General features: G+C 41.9%; 1 protein-coding gene across 5 annotated transcripts in view; it reads right to left on the reverse strand.

Annotated features, from left to right (window-relative positions):
• Positions 1 to 21,426, reverse strand: part of pcloa (piccolo presynaptic cytomatrix protein a) — a 52,073-nt gene that overhangs the window by 26,208 nt on the left and 4,439 nt on the right. For all 5 annotated transcript variants that reach the window (XM_068586695.1, XM_068586693.1, XM_068586696.1 and 2 more), the window contains exons 3-5: positions 19,576 to 20,628; positions 7,170 to 7,367; positions 159 to 4,236 (exon numbers count right to left, since the gene is read on the reverse strand). In XM_068586695.1, coding sequence (XP_068442796.1) covers positions 159 to 4,236; positions 7,170 to 7,367; positions 19,576 to 20,628 — 5,329 coding nt within the window. The remainder of the gene's footprint in view (positions 1 to 158; positions 4,237 to 7,169; positions 7,368 to 19,575; positions 20,629 to 21,426) is intronic.

Below are 21,426 nucleotides of genomic sequence, written 5' to 3' on the forward strand. Positions count from 1 at the left end.
AAAAAATGATCAAATCAATAAACAAAAAAATGAATAGTCCATGCAAAAATTAAACAAAAGCAAAAGACAGACAAAAAAAATGCCACATTAGCCATGAATGAGTTGAGGCAGTTCAAAGTGACATTTGAGTGACAAGTCTGCAATGTCATTGCACTGACCTGCATCAGAAATCTTTGCTGAGGTAAGATCTACTGCACCCTCTGTGGTAACGCTGAAATTATAGCTGTTTTTACTCTTGTAAAAGAACAAGCCAGCCTCGGCTAGGTTAGTGTCTGACATCGATGGTTTAATTCCACCAAACCCTCTCATGCCGTAAGGAGATCGGTCATACTGGTAATGGTCATCACGATATCCAAAACGATCTTCAGGCAGAGGTGTAGTAGGTTGCTGAGTAGTGCAGCTTCCTGCAAATGGTAGATTGTACACAACATCACAGCATACAGCTCTTTTTCCTGCAGTCAGATCCACTGGTTTGCCATCGTCATCTGTGATTACAGCTGTAACCACTTCTGCAGAGGCAGCATCCACCAATACCATAGTGTTGAATGGTTTTGTTGTGCTAAGGTCAACGGCTCCAGCCACAGTTGTGGCGCCCGTAGTTAATCCATTGGCAACACAACCTGCAATACAAGTGGGTGCAATAGTGACAGGAGTGGTCTGGAAAGTTCCTCCACATGTGCTTGATCCGACTGAGAGGTTAATAGGGATTTCTACACCAACAGGAGTTGAGGGCTGAGAATCAATTGGCCGATATATGATTTGAGAAACGGGTTCAAATCCTTTATTTTTTGTTAACTGAAGGGGCAATGAAGATACTTGAGAGGTCTCTACATTGTCACATTGTTCCATTGTGGCAGCACAGGTCACAATTGTGATACTATCAGTCACTATAGAAACAGTGGATGATTCAGCACTGAGATTGACCACAGGAGACTGCACTGCACTGTTCTGACGACTGACTTCAGTTGTAAAGGACTGACGTCTTGAGTCTGGGCCAGCAGACAGATCCACACCATTCATGTCTGATTGTGGGATCACCTTCATAGTCCTAAGATCTACCACCTCAGAAGGTTGGATGGCCTGTCCATTCTGTGCTGGCAATTGGGGCTTAGGTTTCTCCATTGAAATTGGGACACCATTTGCCCTTGGAGCTGGCACTGGCGGTTGTGTCCTTTCATGAACCACAGAGACAGTGGTTCTTTGGACTTCTGTCGTGACCACTTGAGAGATCAGGTTAGGCCTAACCACAGGTGGCTGTGCAGAGGCAGATATAGCCTCAATTATATGACAAGAACTAGACACATGTTTTTCTGTGCCACAAAACTCTTGACTTTCAATGGATTCTGTGACCCGTGTGTATGCCAGAGGCACTCTGGTTGTTTGAGGAGGGGTTGGTTGTGGGTAAGATTGAGGTTGGGGTTGGTGATAGCTTTGGGGCTGAGATTGGCGTGAAGGAGATACTGGGCCAGGGCTAGAGGGAGCTTGAGTTGAGATACTGTCTACTGGAGAGCTGGGCTGAGATGGTAGTGTGATGACGACATATGTGTCACGAAGATTGCTGGCATATCTTGGAGAAGAAGGAGACTTAGGGGAGGGTTGAAACGGCTTGCTCTCAGACGAAGGACTCAAATTCAGAGCTATGTCAGTCGGACCAGTGGTAAGTACAGTGGGTCTTGGTGGGTGTGGGACATGGGCAGGTGAAGAAGGCTGTGAGCCGGGCTTTGGTGCAATTGGTGGTTTGACAACATGTCCTGGTCGGTGGCTATCTCCAATCCCTGCATGAATGGATGGCTTTGGGGCAACAGGAGGGGGAACGTGTGGCTTGTACATTGGTGTAACTGCTTGTCTTGTAGGTGACCCTTGGGCTGGAGTCATAGCCATTATCTCTGGCCTGATTGGAGTTGCTGAAGTCTGAGGTGGAAGTGGAACTGGGGCTTTTCTTGGAAAAACAGTAGGTTTTGGTGGGGTGGGAGGAGGCAGTGGTGGTGCAACAGGTACTTCTGCTTTTTCCTGAGAATTAGCCTGACGCAGGACGCTAGGCTTGGGAGGTAAAGGTGGGGCAGTTGACACAACGCTAGAAATACTGGGTGTGTACTGGGGGACTGTGGGCAAGGGTGAAACACTGGCTATTATTGGGACTGATGTTTTGGAAAGTGCACTAGATAAGTCAACAACATCAACCTGTGATTCTGTGATTGTGGTATGAGGTTGCTGATATGATGTGGATGATGGAGGGGACTCAGAAAACACTGTCACAAGCTCAGTTTCCATAGCTGCTGGTTTGTCTGATATTGCAGTTATATTCTCCTCCTTTTTAATCATACTCTCGTCATCAGAGGACAACTCTCCTGAAGAGCACTGTGTCACCTTTAAGTCTGGAATAGGGTGGAGTGCTCTTCTAGATGCAGTAGCTTCCACTTCTGGCTCCTGCTGAGTTGGACTTGTTCCAGGAGTCAGCCCTCTTTTAATTAGCTCTTCATAGGCAGTTTCTGCATCCAACAAGGGCTTCCCATCTTTGCCTAACGTTACTGTGGTGCTTTTGGAAAATGTATTCTCAGCAGGTTGCAACACAATTTCTGGATTAGTGCTTTCCATTTTTGGATGCATATTTTGATATTCCTGCTCCAGCTGCATGAATTCCTTCCTTTTCTTTATCATGTCTTCATAAACTTCATCTGGTGATCTCAGTGTTTTGGGCTGAGCAGGAACAACAATTTTCTCCGGCTCACACAGATCCGCTGTTGAATTGTCAATAAGAGATGCATAGGCATAGTCTTCAATCAGCATGCCCCCATAAAGTGACTCTTTTCCCGGTTGAATCTCGCCTTTGTCAAGCGTTGGAGACTTAGCCCTCAGCATAATTTCCTCATATGCCTCATCAGCAGTTTTGAGAGTTTTTTTCTGTGGTTGATCAATATTTTGATCATCTGTTGGGGAGTTAAGAGATACTGATATAGGAAGTTGATAGGTTTTCTGAACTGCCGCGATCTTTGCAGCATGGATTTCAAATCCTTCAGAATCCGATTCAATACTGGGGGAGAAATCAGAGCAGGATGATCGTCTGATTTCCTCCATCTCAGCTTCTTGCCTCAGTTCCTCAGTTGGTGAGGCATCTTCAATGGGGGAAAGGTTGCTTGGTGGTGTCTTTGGACGCTCTCGCCTCCTCTGGGCTCGAATCTCTTCTTTGTCTTTCTTCGACTTTTTTCCTGATCCCTTTTGTTTTTCTTGCTCCATGAGCAGCTCCTCTTCTTCCCGTAACTCTTCTTCTTCTGAAGAGTCTTCAATGGTTGGCAGCATTTGACCAGGTTGTCTGTGTTTGGCTTTCCTGTGTTGCTTACCCTCACCAGAACGGATATGGCTGGGACTACTACTGTCACTGTCTTCATCCAGTGATGAAATGGATGTTGGGGATGTCCCAGGAGTGAAGCTGGATGCATGTAGACTAGATGACCCCTCACCTCTAGACCGATCATCTGGAGAGTCTGTAAGGCTTTCCATTTCAGGCTCTCCATCATCATTAGGTATACGCATCGGGCTGCTGGTTGAATTCAGTTCCATAGTTCGGAATTTGCGAACTCCAGTACCACTCCCTTCCTTCAGGTCTTGCCCCTCCTCTTTGTGTATATTAGTTTTATCCAATGAGCCACATACTTGTTTATCCTCCTCATCATCCGGACTTATAGTGCTTTTCTTGGTAAGTCGCCTGACTTTTCCTGATGTACTCCTCTCTACAGCCTCAGTTGTCTTCTCTTCCATTTGTTTCTTCTCATTCTCTCTTATCTTGCGTCTGATGACGTTCTCCTCATCAGATGGGGACGCATCCTCATTTTCACTCATTTCCATTATCTGTTTTCGAATAAATTCCTCATCATCTCCAGACATCGGGCTTTCTTTTCCAAAGCTTTCACTGCTATCATCAAGAGAATCTGCCCTGACATCCATGGGAACAAGTAGCTTTTTCTTTGTAGTACCTTTGGTATTCTTCTCAGAAAGGTCTCGGTCATCATCTGAGCTGGGTGAGTCAGGTGAGAGAGGAAGCACCTCTAATTTACGTCTGGTCTTCAGGGTGTCTGTTAGTTGTTCCTCCTCATCCTTTAGTTGTGTGGTCCCCTGGGCCTCAAGAATGGGTAGGACTGTGCTTTCCAGCTTGGCCAGGTCTGATGGGCTGGTGGGACTGCTGACCTCAGCAGCCATTTCTTTCTCTCCAGGATCTTTTAAGTTCTCCACTATTTTCACCTATTGGATTGAAATACAACAATTATTGTTTTGCCCTAGAAACTGCAAACAGAGTATTTTTCCAATACACACATTTCCAGTCTTCAGGTTTTTGATACATACTGTCCAAAATAGAAACTGTTGTGATATGGTACCCAATTTTATTCAGCCATTTCCATATAACTGACATTCACATATATCAAATCTACCTATATCAAATCTAGCAAACTATGTAAAATATTATCATAAAATCTACCACTACTTGTTCTAAATAATATGGTCACCTCAGCGACTGCATCTTCTTCACAAGGCTTTCCAAGAGGTTGAGCTACAACCTCCTTTTTCTCCTCCACGTTAGCGTTCTTCTCCTTTAGGCCTTTGACCTGCTCACTAACTACAGACAACGGGATTGCAGGTCTTGCTTCAAGGACTGAAGCTACTGATTCAGATGCATCTCCATTTTCAAAAGCTGTCTCTGATACTTCATCCTTCTTTGATATTGTGTCCTTTCCTACATCACACTCTGCATTGTCATCTTTGTCACATAATATGCTTGTCTCTGATACTGAAGTAACTTCCTGTATGTCGGCAGCAACAGGTTGTGACTCAACCACTTTTTTGTCAACGTTTTCTTCCTTATCTTTGATTGACAACTTTTGTTCTGTAACTTTCTCTAATGGTCTCTCATCATGGTCCATCTGAGCTAATGTTTCTCTCTCTCCCTCTTGTTGATTTTCAGAGATACAATAGTTTGTATTTTGTGAAGAAGCTTCTGTCTCTTCCTGAATGAGTTTCTTCTCACAAGCTTCATCTTTGACTTGCATCGTATTAAAGACAGCTGAGGATGACACCATATCTACACTTTGCATTGATTCCTTGACATTTATCTTTTCTTGATCTTGAGAATCAGGAGATGGAACCACTGCATTTGCAGATTTATCACATGCTTTTAATATTGTATCTATGGGTGTCTGTTTTTCCTCAATCTGTGCTACACTCGCTGCTCCGACCATCAACGTTTCTTTCTCTTCTGACTTCTCTGGCAGTAAAACTGTCGCAACAAAGCTATTCTCAGCAGATGATGGATCATACTTTGGTCCTGTTTTTTTCTCTTTATGTATTGTTATCTCTATGGGGATCTCTACAGCGACAGTATGTGGTGGCTCTGTTGCTGTTTCGGGTTCTTTCTTCTCTATTATGGGACAAACAGTCTCTGTTTCAGTAAAGGAGGGGGCTGGACTTGATTCAGCATTATCAATCTTCTCCTTTTGAGGTGTCTGGTAATTTGCCTTCTCAATAATGTTCTGTTCAATGGCCTCTTCTTCCAAAGGTATCCCTTCGTCAGCTCTAGCCTCAATTGCCTTCTCCACGGCTGCATTATTCTGAAACCCCTCTTCTTCAAAGGCTTTGCCATTGGATGATTTATTCTCAATTCCTGCCTGCTCAACAGTTCTCTCTTTAATGGTTTCTTTTTCACCAGCTTTCTCGTCAATCATTGTTTCTTCAGAAGTGTCCTTTACTGTTTCCATCTTGACTGTTGTTTTCCCATCAGTTATTTTCTGCTTAGCTGTTTCCCCTTCAAGCATTACTTTTTCAAAAACATTATTTTCTTCGGTTTTCTTCTCTATTGCTTCTTCCAGAACTTTGGTTTCTCCTTCAATTGGAGCCACACAAGGTGACATTTCTTCTGGGTGAAGTGAAGTAGGTTCCTCCTCTTTATCTATTGGTTTGTTTTCCACTTTATTTACCTGGCTTTCCTCCTCTGAAGCTAAAACCGGATATTTGTTGTCTAACACAACTGAAGAACTCTCAGATTCAATACATGTTGCTGCCTCTGGGTTTAATTCTTGCTGGCTTTGATCAGGTTTGGGGACTGCAACATTGTCAACAGGAGCTACATTTTCTGCAACCTCAACTGCAGAGGAAGGAACGCCTTCACTGCATACTGGGTTATCTATCATAGGTTCTGGTTCTAATTTTATGTCTTCAGTAATTTCATTCTTGACATGAAGTGCTACACTGTCAACCGCAAGTGTTGCAGTCACTTCTGTTTGCGCCACATTGAAAGCTGTGTCCACTCTATTTGATGGAATTTGACTTGCTGGAGTGGCTTCATCTATTTGGTGTTTCTCACCTGGCTGAGCAAGTTCTACCTCTGTTATTGTCTCATCTTGTACATCCGTAGCTAAACAATCTAGTTTTGGATCAAGCTGAACAAGGACTTCCTGTGAGATTGTTGTTTGGATTGAGGGAGGTTGTGGCTCAACTGCATTAGTTGTTGCTTCCAGAAGATGTTCTGGTGTGGACTCTACTTTCTGATTAACTGTCAGGGGAGCAGCAGCCTCACTCTGAGTAATATTGGGATTTGGCTCTGTTTCTACCTCAGCAGGGACCGTCTTGTCTAAACCTGAATAAGTCAATATATTTTGTGTCTCACTTTCCACAGGGGTAGAAAAGTCCTCTGTCACATTCTCAGAGCTACTTTGTTGTGGCTCAACTGCTGGGATTTCACTGACAGGTGCACTCTGTGCTTGTTGCTCAACATTAGGTGGCTCTGTATCAGAGTGAGGATGACCCTCTGATGCTTTCTCAGAGCTACTCTGTTGTTGCTTAACTGATGGTATTTCACTGACAGTGACTGCACTTTGTTGATCAGCAGCAGATGGCCCTGTCTCAGGGTGAGGGTCCTCTACTCTTTCCTCAGACCTGTTCTGTTGTTGCTTGACTGCCGGGATTGGAGGGATACCTTGAGCTACACTGTCTGAAATTGAAGCTTGTTGTTCTGGTTGAATTATATGCTCAAACGCTGGTTCAGCTGCTATTGGTTCTTTTTGTTCTTTTGACTGTGGTGTTTCCTGATGGGTGCTATCAAGAGGAGGGGCACTATTGGAAAGAGGAGCATCGTGATGAGGTAAAGTGAATGCATGAAGTGTGGGAGGGGTTTCGGGTACTACCTTGGTATCAGGAGCTGGTGGGGTTAGGTCTGATGGCTCTACTACAGGTTTGCTATCTACAGCAGCAGGGACAGGGGTGGAAGAGGGAGCAGGAGAAGGTGGTTGCGTCTGTGGGGAAACCATGGCTGGAGGTGGCATTTCTCCCAGCTGGTCCGACATGGCTCTTTGGGTCTGACAGCTGAGACAAAGCCATTCTTTCTGTAAGACAAAGAAAATAATTTTTATTAATTGTTGTTTGCTGCAATATTTGTATTTCTACAACTAAATTAGAAAAAAATACTGCCATGGTTATATTGTGTTTTTAATTGGACAAAATTACAACACCGATGAAAAAATCCCCCCCTCCCCTCCAAGAAGTCATTGTTGGAAATATCTGATCTCAATTCTATCGCAATTACGTGAACTAAATGTACCTACGTAGTTAAAACGTCACTGTGACTAGGCACCAGTGTAACATCTTCTATTTCAAGGGAAGCTTTTACATTTACGGGATTTAAGAGGCAAGCCTATGCATAATGCATGGTAATGGGGCAGGGGTTTACCAAGGCATGTCAGAAAGGGTTGAGTGACCTGTGCAGACTTAACAGAGTCTTGGAATGTGTAGTTTGTCTTTTTATAATTGTATACTTGGTGTGCATATGTGTAAGCATGATTTAAACATGAGAGTAGAATGTGCACATATCTTTAACCAGGTTTTGACCTTAACTAGATAGTTCAATTAGACTGAAAATATGCTTCCCAAAAAAGTCTGTGCACCCTGAACATATTTAGTTCCCATTACCACTCAAATCAAACACTGACACACATCACAGGCCAATTAAAACAATTGCCCACTGCTGTTTATTCTTTAAGTACCATAATCCTCCTTAAAATCACTTGGGATCTAGTCCTCACTCAAACAGCATTGGAACAAGAAACAAATACCTGGCTGGCACAGCTGCTCTTATCTGTCATCTCACAGCTCTACTAAATCTGTCCTGTCGTGGTGAGGTTATTATTATTGTTTATTCCCAGGGACTCACTTAAGCACCAGGCTCTAGAGGAACCTAGCTACACCAAAAGCCTTTCTGAGGGTTATAATTTAAGAGTGCAGGTATTATTGGAGTTCAATATCTAGTACTGGCTTTGCTTAAAGTGGTTATAAAAGTGTTGATTAACAATGAAAATGCTTGGATTTGAGGAAAGTGCACACACACACACGCAAACACATATACACACATATACACACACACACACACACACATATATATATATATATATATATATATATATATATATATATATATATATATATATATATATATATATACACACACACACACACATATATATATATATATATATATATATATATATATATATATATATATATATATATATATATATATATATATATATATGTGTGTGTGTGTGTGTGTGTGAGGACACCAGACCAGAGCATGTATCATGGGAACCACACACGGAAACAGTAATCTGCCTTATACACATACATACAGTGAATCTAGAGGTAATAGTCAGCATGTTTTCAACCCCAACACTGACGTAAACACCTTATTTTACATGTTGCCAAGTGCATTTAACGTTCCTCCGTGACCCCCTTCTCTTATAAATGCGTTTGCCTGGTTTAACAGCAGGGTTTATGCTAAATTCGGGCCTCAGAAAAGATCGCAGCCTGCATGGTAAGCCATGCAGCAGACAAGCCAACTCTCTCTAGGCATAGAAAGAAACAGACAGAAAGAGGATGGAAGAAGACGACTAAGGGAATGTCGCAGCAGCAAAGTCAGGTTAATAAGGCATGAGCCGCCCTGTTTCAGACTATGCTTAAACAACAGAAAGCTTAAACTCAAGAGAGAATGAGACACCTGCATACTGATCTCAGTGGCGTGTTAAAGTTTGCTGACGTTTGTGAGTTACATTCCCAATTTGACGGAAATCCAGTCAGTCCTCAAACATTATGATGGACACAGCACAGATGCAAGTGCGTGAACAAGCACGCGCTATCAACATCCGTCCTTGCTGGGAAGACTTGAGATGGGAGTTTCTCCAGCTTGATGGCTCTATCAGTTAAACCAGAGAGACCAGACACTGAGAGCCGGAGAGATTGCCGCCAGATATGAAACGCAAAAAAAAAAAAAAAACAGTCGGTCAGCCGCAGCCACTTCAGAGCTTGTCATCACCAACTTTTATCAACACATCTCAACAGGCACACTTAAAGCTTTTACTCCTCCTTAAGAAACACTTGGTCAGTCCTTTGGCTGCTGTGCAGTGCTGAATCACCCCTTTTTTAAGTAATTTGGAATAACCTGTCTGTTACAGGTTTGTACACAGTGGTTAGCTTCTCAGGTAGCTTGGATCCTTTTGTACCTAATAATACATAGAAACACTTTTCATTTAATGTAAAGATTGATAATCAATACATTATTGAATTGATTTAATAAGTGAAAATGATAAATATTTGTGTTTTCCAGCTTATAAAATGGGAATATTTGCTGTTATTATCATTGTAAATGTAATATCTTTGTCTACAGCCATGCTCCAGCGCAATAAATCTGTGAGGCTGTACTTGGGCACAGTGGTGCTTTGAGCCTAATGCTAAGATGCTCAAAATAGCAATGCTAGCATGCGTATAGAAGGCAATATTTATCAGGTTTACCCATTTCGTTCAGCGTGTTAATATGTCTACATTTGCTCATTAGCACACAAAGTTCTGCTGGGTGGATTGTCATTATTGTCTGTATATATATATATATATATATATATATATATATATATATATATATATATATATATATATATATATATATATATATATATATATATATATAAATCAACATCGCGGCTGGAATTGGGTACATTTACATTTTAATTTTAAGTGTTCATTAATGTACATTGTCCCTCTTCAGCAAATAAACTTGAATTGAATTGGTTCTGCAGGTATTTTTAAAACAGTGTATTGGGAAAACAGAAACTTCACTTGATGATGGTGCTTGATAAAAAGTAAGGGGATCACCAAAGTTATTATAATTCCTCCTCAGGGGATATGAATTCCTGTATTAAATTTCATTGCAGTTTATCCACACACAAAAAGGAAGCGATTGTTGGATCTGATAGCAATGTGGCAAACAGTGTCCACAGGAAAGGAATTCCCCAATGACCATGTAAGGGCCATTAAAATATATATCTTAACTTTTGATGCTGGTTATTTGGATACATTGTTGTTGAAACAATACATGGTAGTCCATCAAATACTTTGAATTATACATTTTCTTCTGGACAAAAGGGGTAGATGAATCAACCTACTGACAAAAACATTTCCCTCTGATAAGCCACGCTGCTCGATTGGCTAAAATGTGTGAGCAGAATGATAATGAAAAAAATCATTAATTACAGCCCTAGTTAGAAATGTCTTCATAAAAAACTAATTTCATCACCAAAGAAGATTTTCACCCGTTCACCATACCCATCGGAAATGTTATTTATTTAGGGGATCCACAGGGTGTATATTAGCGGGGATGGTGCACTTCTCTTGCAGCCTCGCCTTGTAATTAACACTAACGAGACATGTCTATTTTTATACAACAATCTTTTCTGCTGCAAGCTTTTAAATAAAATGTGACAAGCCTGTGTGCGTTCCTGTCTGTCTGCCGTGATGAGTTCTGCAAACAGCAGTGTGGATGAATCATAAAAGCCGGGGAGTCATTCGCTCACATCACCGTCTTCCAAGGACGTTTTCTAGCATCACATGCGAATGGATACCAAAACAGTTGACACCCACCAACACCCACAGACAGTTTGTGAAGGTGTTGATGTCATACATATACCCAGATGAAAGGCTTGAAATATCTCTCAAGGAAATGACAACTTGCTCCCTCTCTTCCCACATGACGTTTCTCAAGCAACATGCAAGCTTATACATGAATGAATAAGAAGATATTCAGTATGAGTGTTTGCGTCTCTCTTTCATCTCCAACTTTGGATCCATCTTAAACTACCTCCAAGGACATGCAAGGGAGACTAAATGAGAATAGCAGACGGCAACCACATATCGAGACAAGATAGGTTGTCGCCATTGCCCGTGTTCGGTTATTGTTTTCCACTAGGAATTGGAGTGTTGTGAAGGTCGATGCAGCTCTTTTATTAAGCGTAGGGGCCCCGACTAAATTTAGACGGAACTTGGCACCGACAGTGGGAGAAATAGAGGATCTAGGGGACGATGGTACAGATGGCTTAAGGCAGATGAGAGGATGGAGGAGAGCAGCAGAAGAAATGCGAGGACATGCAGAAAAAAAGAGTGATAATGGTGTGTGAGAGGCAAAATAAGAACAGGAGGAGAGAGAAGCAAGATAAAGAACAAAAGGGAAGCATGGAGAAGCAAATAGGATTAAACAAAGGACAGTTTGAGAAAAGGAGCACGGTGGAGTGAGGCAAAGGGTGAAGCGGTAGAACAGCAGCTACCGCCAACAAGCTTAACATTATCTCTGCGTAAATCTGTTAATTGATATCCGGAAAATCAGGACAAGCTTTAGTTCTTGATGACTGCCAAACATAGACCTTAAAATGTTAACGTACAGAACATTTAGCTGACGTAACTTACATATGTATACGGTGGCACGACGTCATCTATGTTGACTTCTGGTCATCTAGCTTTCATTGTTTAGTATCAGTGAGGGTTTCTTTCATGATTCTGTACTGTTATTTGTTGACCATATTTTTATTATAACATTTTTCTTCATACTTCCCCAAAAAACAGACTATTCCTTTCTGCGGAACACAGATGTTTCCAATCCATATTCCAACATGCATTGGGATGTACTAGCCTGATATCACCAGACTAATTCATTCACGGTTTGTTCAATACTGACCGGTAACAGCTTCAACAGAAAGTTCCACATCAGCTGTAGTCATCTTGATTCTTTTTTAAACGGTCTCAGCGGCAGACCTCTTTATGATATTTGTCTCAAACGTGCCTCGCATAAGATAAACGGTTGTAATTTGTCCGGCACATCTCAAGTTGTGTGATATCTGTCAAAAGGGAAGGAGGACTGAACACATCTGCCAGAGCAAATAAAACACAAAACACTGTTGAAAAACTAGAGTCATCTCTGCAGCTCAACTCACATTTCAGTGCTTGAGCTCTCGCTAAAAGTTAATACTGGAAGTCGTTGCCCTTTTCTCATGGATGATTGTTGCTGAGCTGCCAACTTAATTATAATTCACAACACAATCAGAACATTACAGCATCAGCTCCTTTCCAAGCCAAAAAAGATCTCTGTCCTAATAAATGTCCCCTTATTATAGATGTTCCCATCTCGGGTCCAATGTGCTGTAAGCACCCTCTGACAGTGGTCCATGCTCACGTGTTCTCGTAACTCTTGTTTAATTTATGAAACTAAATGTTATGTGAGTGGCGATAGCTTTAAGGCTGAAGAACCGGGTTTCCAAAATTAAGCAGCAAATCTGAGCGAGGAAGTTGAAAAAATCAAAAGTGCTGCCGGACGCCACACACAGCAAGTCATCTGAGCAAACATTCTTTGGGTAAGTGATGGTTTGATAAAAGTCCATCATCAAAATATTTCACGAGACTCAAAGCTGATGGATGACGAACAAAAGCCTGAATGTTCTCTCAGCTCTGACAGGTGTGTCAGGCTACGTCGCTGCATTGTGGATTGATGCCTCAATGCCAGGTGAGTGAAAACGGCAGACAAAGTGTGTGATTGTGTGTATAAGTCTATATTTTGGATCAATAAATAAATGGATCTGACACAAAGCAAGAGGTGAGAGACATTGCTTATATTTATTCTGAGCACAGGGATTAAGGGCATGTTCTGTCTGCATCTGTGTTCATTTATCTACAACTCATAATCTGTCTGCATGTGTCAGATTCTCATCGGAAATGGAAGAAGATAAATTTTGTCTGAGACATGCAAGGATTTTAGGATGCTTTTCTTTTCTCTGTCGATGAAGTATCTTTAGTTGAAAAAAAAACTTTTTGCTTCAACTTTTAGTCTCTACATATATGTCACGCTTTGGGCACCTTTATTCATGTATTTATTATTATTAAATAAACTCTAGATGACCTTTATTCATGTATTTATTATTATTAAATAAACTCTAGATGATAATATTACTAGTCAGAAATACCACTAATTTAATGAATGCTTTAAGCTGAACTGGTCAATTAGCCAAGTTTAACTATCTGCTTTACCAGATACTATAGCCCGACATTATTTCTGCCGAAAGGTGCTGCTCATGTGACTCACAGGGACAAGTCACGAGTGCTGCGACAAAATAGACAGGTTGTCACAGACTGCGTGCTTGGGGCGGCATTGGCCGGCACCCATATCCTTTGTGACACCCCCCACCCTTTCGACTCCCTGTTGGACCCCTCTTTGCGTCACAGTGTTCTATTTTGTCTCTTCTGTCCTCGGTTTTGGACGTGCCCTTCCTCCACTCTACATTCACATGTCATTTGTGAGTTTGTTGGTCATTCTACATCTCACTATTCATTTGTAAATTAATTTAAAAAAAAGGTCAATTTGTGACTAGGTCAGGATCTTGTCCATTTGTCTCAATCTGTCAATCCAACAAGGGCCTTCCAGCCGCACATCCTTTACTATTTTCTATCCAATAAGGATGAAAGGCCCTAGTTTAAGCGTGAAAAAAAAGCTAATCCATTTTCCTCTCAGGTTTTTGAATGCACGGAAATTATTTTTGGAGACGAAGCCATTTCGTAATCCAGGCTCTGCTGTCGGCCACACCTATTGAATATCAATTTATAGGCAGAAAGTCAGAGTCAGACTCTGCATCCACAAAGCCCACTTGCCTTTTCAACTCAAATAACAAACTCTCCTGTCACTCTAGTAAAGCCTGTTTTCAAGAGTCAGGATGTAAATACAACAGCCTGTGCTAACGAGATGAGGCCGATGCCAGAATGTGTGTGTTTTCAAGTGTCTTTGTGTCTCTGCCTGGCTGTCCTTGCCTCTCTGTCTCAACAGGGCTCAGTGCTGGCACACATGATGTCTTGGCTCCCCCCACCCTCCCCCCACCCTTCCCTCTTGGCACTGACGGCTCCGTGGCTAAATGTCGTTGCTAAGCATGCAAGCACCAGTACATTAGAACGGAGATAATTGGAAGTCATTCTGGAGTGGAGCTAGAGGGTGAGCTGTGTAAAAAAAGAAGACAAGGAACCGTCTGCAGTGCCTGAGGACAGTTCAGTTAAATTGGAGCAATTTCTAAAACAATGTTAAACCACTTGTCACAGCTTCAACAAGGTCCTGGACCTGGTAAATAGAGAAAACAGGACAGTACTTAATTACCTTGTGTATGCAATCACTCTGTTATAAAATGTACAGTATATGTTTCATGTACCAGCATTCACACTGTGAAATTTATAACATTACTTCAGACAGCCCACAGTATTACACAGACACACACAACAAACACCTTAGTGTCTAAAAATAGCATCCGTTTCGAGCCTTCTGAGGTTGCCATGTCGGGGACTCTGTTGCCTGGTGCAACAGAAAGACCCTTTTAAAAGGAGGAAATATTAAAGAGGGAACGCACAAAGGAGCCTCAAGAGAAGGAGAGAAACAGAGAGGGAGAGAGGGAGAGAGGGAGAGAGGGAGAGAGGGAGAGATGCCCTGCAGTCTCTTGTGTTCCCCCCTCTCTGGCCTTTTTAGTGACTGTGACTATTTCCAGTCACTCCAGCCTCCTGGGCATGTGATGGCAGAGCTGTGAGGCAACTGGACTGTATGGGCCATATGACTAACATGTATTTACACACAGTAAGTAATATCCTACGACAGTAACCAAATGGATTGTCCAGTATATGCGAGATGTTATCGATGATGTAAAGAGGAGAGGTTTTGAGAGGGCTCTGACTGTATGTGTGTATGACAGTCAACGGCTGCTAGTGTACTCTAAATATGCATATGAGCACTGTATGTATGACCGTAGAGCATGCCTTATCTGCCAGTGCAGACTCAAGAGGGTTCAGACTATGGGAGGGTTTTGTTATTCTGTGGGCACCGCCACAGAATAACAATGAGGGAGGAAGACACAGGAAACACCACGTAGTGAGTGGGTGTTAGGACATCAAGCCACAGACGTGAGGATGTGCAAGACATGAGCCGACCAACAAAACATGCATGCACACGTTGAACAGACCTAACCTTTACTGTAGCCTTTGTGTTACTCCAACACTTCACCTATGCATGATTCCAACGTTAGTCAGAAACAAGTTCTAAAATAAAAGGTTAGCTTTTGGGTTTCGGTATTTGGCAATTCAAGGAAAAATGCTTGCCTTCGACCATCACGTTGGAAAAAAATACATTTATTACACCTGAAGCTGTCTTAATTGAACACATTGTGTAAGTATCGTTCAGCTTCAGAGGTGCTGGTGGATTCCATTACATTTGGACCGAACCAGGCTGGCAGTAGCCCCTTGTTTTCAGTATTTATGCTAAAATCAGCTAAGCTAACCAGAGAGTCAAATCTTCAAATTTACTGAATGCAGGCATGAAAGTGGTATCAATCTTTTTAATTAACTCTTGCCGAGAAAGAAAATAGGAATAATTTACAAAATGTCAAACACTTCTTTGAATAAAACAGCTTTTGGCACCCTTTCTCCACTTTGTATGGGGTCAAAATGTCCTCTGTTTTCTGTCTATGAGGTTAAACAAGTCCTTGAGATGAGTGGGATGTTAGTCTTCTAACCTGACAGAGAAAATCTTATTATTCCTTTACAACGTTTAACAACTAGGATCCTGCTTTTCCTCCCAGTCTGTTAGTGCTTAATAATTAAAGCAAGCGAGCCAATTTAATATATTAAAGCAATCTTCTGGTGAGTAAAATACTTGTTCCACTATATACTTGGAATGTAGTAGTAACCATAAAGATGAGTAAACTATATCATTATAAATGATATTTATAGAAAATACACATTTCTTAAGGTTGATATGTATTTATTTAATTACAGCATAAACTGGTCACAGGCGTATTCACCCTTAAATAGCTCACTGTATCGATAACTGTATCTTAAGCTGGTGGAACCAAACATTTTCATCAAACTTCAGAATGCTCTCAATATTTCTCACCAAATAGTGTGAAGTAGTGGTAAGAAAGGTGAGATTTTGTTGGCTCTCCTTGGTGAAGATGATAGACGATTCTTTAGTTTGTGCTCGTTATCAAAGGGCTGCCTCTCCCATTTTACGTAAGGCTTCTCCGACGAGCACATTCATTACTGATAAGGGCAACATGACATGGAGCCTCAACTACATCGCTGAGCAGCACTAGACACTCACATCTACAGTACAGACTTTCCCTACATCAAAGGGAGCGACAGTGAGACAGACATAGGGATAGCACCACTGAGGGAGAGTCTGACACAGAGAAAACACTGTGCTTAAGAGGAGGATAAGCACCAAAAAACCACTGGTATTAAGTGTGTCTCCTTTAGACTTTATAATGATTAAAGGGTACAGACAAAGAAGACATGAAAGAAGAAGGATGGAAGACAAAAAAGGAAGACAGCACCCATGAAGGTGAGTGCTTTTCCTTCCGGGATGCCTATTTTCACGCCTCATAATGATGAGGATTACGCACAGACACTTGAGATAAGGATCAAGCCTCGATAGAGATGACAGGCTTCCTGTTGCCCTTTAAATCCTTTTGAGAAACAGAGATTGCGTCGACACGCACACATGTTGTCCCATGCCTTACCTGTAGTATTTTAAATGGAAGACATATGGAACTTTAGATAAATAGATCCTGAAAAACATTATTATCACACGTTCACATACATATTGTAGTGATTCACACAATCACCACACCTAGTTGATGCAATCTCACACCAGCCTGCCCAGTCTCAGTCATGCCCCACTTGCAAGTGCAACCGTCTTGCAAATTAAACATACTGCTTTGTGCCCACACCCACACCCACACCCACACCCACACACACACACACACACACACACTCTGACCCACTCACATGCGTCAGCAAGTGAACCCCTACTGACAGCCGACGTTATGACAGCGAATGACACAGAAGCGAGGCACAGTACATGAGGGGTATGACTCAACCAAGGTGGTTTGTATGTGTGTATGTCTCCCACAGATATTCTCCGGAAGGCACTGCTTTATTGTGTAACTTGTTCTATTCTAGTTCAACTAATCTTTTATTAATATTAGTCATTCCTGAATTACACCTAGTCCAAAATGATTCATCCTTCTTGTTCCAATTTGTAGCAAGATCATTCACAGAAACCAAACTGAGTTGACGTTCTGACTTTCAGACAAGATGGTGTTGAAGGATCTATGTCCAATTAGAGCATAAAGTGGCTTGGATGCCCATCTCTCCTGCATAATTACTTTTTTCCTCATGCTTGGCCTCAATTAAGTAAATTGTGCACTTCATGTCCTCATTATCCCAGCAAGCATGTGCAATTAAAAGCTGAAGAAAAGGACATGAATCTAAAAACCTCAACAAAAAAAAAACAACTTGAGGCTTTAATAGTGCTGTCATGACTGTAAACAAATGGCGGCCATCTTGTTTTGAAAAGATGCTAAAGGAGCGGTCAGAGGACAATTTATGAATATGTAGAACACTCATTGCTGTATTTTATAGTAATGATAGAATAAATACTCTCCAATCTGAAGTGTGTACATTTTATGTGTTTTGTCATAACACAACTACAATAGAGACATAGGTCATTTTAGCTTTTTAATTCGCAGTCTAGTGTCTTGGCATGTCAAACAGTATGGTAAATGTTAAGCTTCAACAGCCGCTTAGCCTAGCACTAAAACTGGAAACAGTTGGAAACAGTTAGCCTGGCTCAGTCCAAATATAGTCCACCAGCACCTAGAAATCACACTAAATAACACACTCTATGTTTGTACAAAAACATAGGTGTAAAAAACACAATTCGTCATGTGCGATATTTCAGAAAGTGCTCTAAGACAATAAAATACCCTCTTTCCAGTCTTAAAGCTAAGCTAAACTAGGAAGCTACTGGTTGTAACCTTTTGTTTGACGGGCATTAAGAGATCGATATCGGTCTTCTCATCTGTCTCTCTGTGAGGAAAGGAATAAACATATTCCTTAAAATATTGAATGATTCCTTCTTTCCTTCTGCACTATACTGACTTACAAAATGTGTTGCGGTCATATTGAAATAATTACTTATTTTTCTTAGAAATCAACCATTATCATTAAGTTTACATTATCTTTTATTTTACAAATCAAAGTTGATTTCCCATTAGAATTCAGCATTTCCTACATGGATATGGTGAAGTCCACTCAATGCTTAGTTCAACTCTCTGTTACAGTAGCCTCCAGAATTACACAGCAGATTACTAAAGGCACACTTCAACGAACAAAGTAGTTGACACGTGATAGGATAGAGCTGCTGGTGCACAAACACGTGATTGTGCCCTGACTCGGATGATCATGTCAAGAGGATTTAATCAAATATCGTACTGTAACTGACTTCAGTCAATTTACATTTAAGATAGGTTGTGTGGAGTGTGAAATGGGTGCAGCATATGTGAATATGTTTTGCCTACATGCTGAGAAACCACTCAACTGAAAACACATTTTGGCCTCTTTTCCCATAATGTACTGATCCGACACCACGGAGTACCTTCTGCTCTGAGGAAGTCAATGCAATCTTGTGAAGTTGCATCCATATGAGACAAAACACCAAGGTAACACCAGCAAACCAGTGCCCACACCTCGGGAGATAAGCAGGCCAAAAGTGTTTGGTTTCCACGTCGTCAATGAATGGACACAATCTCATATCCACAAACGTGCAAAAGCAAACATACATAGCATCACGCAAATCAGTCAAGCGTGCATACAATTTACCAACAAAAGACCAGCCAATAGAAGATAAATGTGTGCATTCAGGCGTACAAGACTACACACATGCAGACATGGTCACACAAACATATACACTGTACACACTCACATATGCTTGGTACTCAGTTTCAGAGTCAAGTGTCAAGTGTTTGAAGTGCTCTTTGACGTCAATTTAAACAACCTAAATCATCTTTCTGGCCGACCTGTCCTCTAAAGAGAGCTTGATAGTAATGAGTGGTATTTTAAAATGCAGCATAAGTGACCACATCCACGTATTAAGTGGTCAGATGTTGTTACAGTCTATTCGGGGTAAAACTAATGAATTTTGGACAACTAATAACACGCTATCCTCCTTTCAGAGTGCATTGCAAGATGCTCGTGGGGAAAAAATGCAGAGCTGATGTTATCTCTACAGTGACCTATTTCAATGAAACATCTAGAGGATGTTGGCGTTCTATTTATACAAGACAGATTGCATAAATTACTGGTAGAAGCAGTGTGTTGAAAGCACAAGAAATGTGTGGGGTTTAGGAAAACTGTAGTCCTTACCTCTCCTAAATGGGGAGTAGGATTAAATCCACAAAGATTGCAAACTGTCTTCTTGCACTTGGTGCAGAAGCTGTAGTTGGGCGTGTCTGCTGATCCAACGTTCAGCTCCACATTACAGAGAGGGCAGCTTTCTTTTGATTCTGAGGCAGGTGCAGGTGCAGGTGAAGGTGCAGGTGCAGGTGAAGGTGCAGGTTTGGTTGCTGACGCCTTCTCTTCCTGCTCCACAGAAAAGGTTCTGGGGGGTTTCTTGGACTTAGCAGGTGGAGTGTCAGGAGCACAGTCCGAATCAGGAGGAGACCCAGGAGCAGAGAATGGGGAGTCGGGTGGTGAGCCGGCGCCAAAGTCCAGAGGGGAACCTGGTTCCGAGTCAGCCGGCGACCCAGGTGGAGAAACCGCTGCCTTCTCGGCCTCTCCAGACACAAGATTGGTGGCAGAACTCAAGAACGACGATCCAAAGCTGAACATCTGAGAAGCAGCAGCGGGAGGTTTTGCTGTTTCTGTCAACCCTCCAAAACCTCCAAACAACTTCCCAGCCACCGACTCCTCCTGCTTTGGCGCCGCCTGCGCTTGAGGCTTTGACGATTCCATCAAGCCGCCAAACCCACCAAACAGTTTCCCTGTCACGGACTCGGCAGCTTGTGAAGCAGACGCAGGAGGTTTGGCATCTGTTAAGCCTCCCAGACTGATACCTCCCAAGCTCCCAAAAAAGCTGGACTCCTGTTTGGCTTTTGCTGGAGACTGCTGTGGACTGGACTTTGGCTGGATGGGTCTGCCTGTCTTAGGGTCAATCTTGGGGGATCCCCCCAACGAAGAGCCGGGGGAAAGCGGTCCAGGAGAAGTAGCACCAGGAGATTTCTGCCTTGGTGTGGTTGGCGGCGTTAACCCTTGGTCGGTAGTACTCTGCTGCTTTATCAGCAGCTTGCCAGGCTTGCCAGGTGCCTGTCTCTGGGGCGAGGGCGGGGCCGAGCCATGTTTGGGTTTTGTCATGCCGGGGGGATCCATACCTCCCATCGCTCGCTGCATCTGGCAGTTCAGACATAACCACTCTTTGCCCTATGCATAAAACAAAAAATGGGTTAGATTTGACTGGAACACATTCCCACACTGTTCATCAATGGCTGTGTAATTACAGGATAAACACAGGCAAGCGTAGCCAATTAAATCCCTAACATACCCATTTTCTTTTTGTTTAGTGTAAAATAAAGACATTCAGAGACATGTCCACTAATTAGTGTTTCAAATCATGTCGAAACCTGTTTTCTCTTGCCAAATTGTTTCTTTTAACAGTAAATACACATAAGTAATATAAAACATGTATATTAAATTATTATTTTTTTAACTTGTTATTTCTACACATGTTTCTTTCAATTCAACAACACAAAGTCTGTTAGAAGAAAGGCAGAAACTATTCATGTATTAATGATGTTTTTCTTTGATTTATCAGAGGTACTGAACATGTTAGACCATTGTACACAATTGCATTGTATTGTCTCTGTTTTGGCCATACAGCCCAGAAAGCCCTGGCTACACACCACTGTGCTCTTTGTTACATGTACAGTAGCTCGGTTTCCACTGTGTGAAAACCACAGTGTATAAAAGGGCTGATGTTGACAATTTGATCACTATCGAGAACAGAACAATGTGTATGATGAACTGCAAATGGCATTTCAGTTGTAGAGACATTATTCTAAATTCCAATTCAACGAATATCACATTCCTGAACTGATTGTTGTGCTCAACAAATGACCATCACTTTCACATGTAAAGTGATGAATAAAAAGAGGCTGAAGAACCAGTCATTCTGCTGTGCTGTAATCATGGCCCACCAGTGTTTACCGTACATGTGTGACC

This window comes from Clinocottus analis, unplaced genomic scaffold (genome assembly GCF_023055335.1).
Source record: "Clinocottus analis isolate CAN_PGR_092001 unplaced genomic scaffold, fCliAna1.0.p SCAF_20, whole genome shotgun sequence".
NCBI classification, from domain to species: Eukaryota; Metazoa; Chordata; class Actinopteri; order Perciformes; family Cottidae; genus Clinocottus; species Clinocottus analis.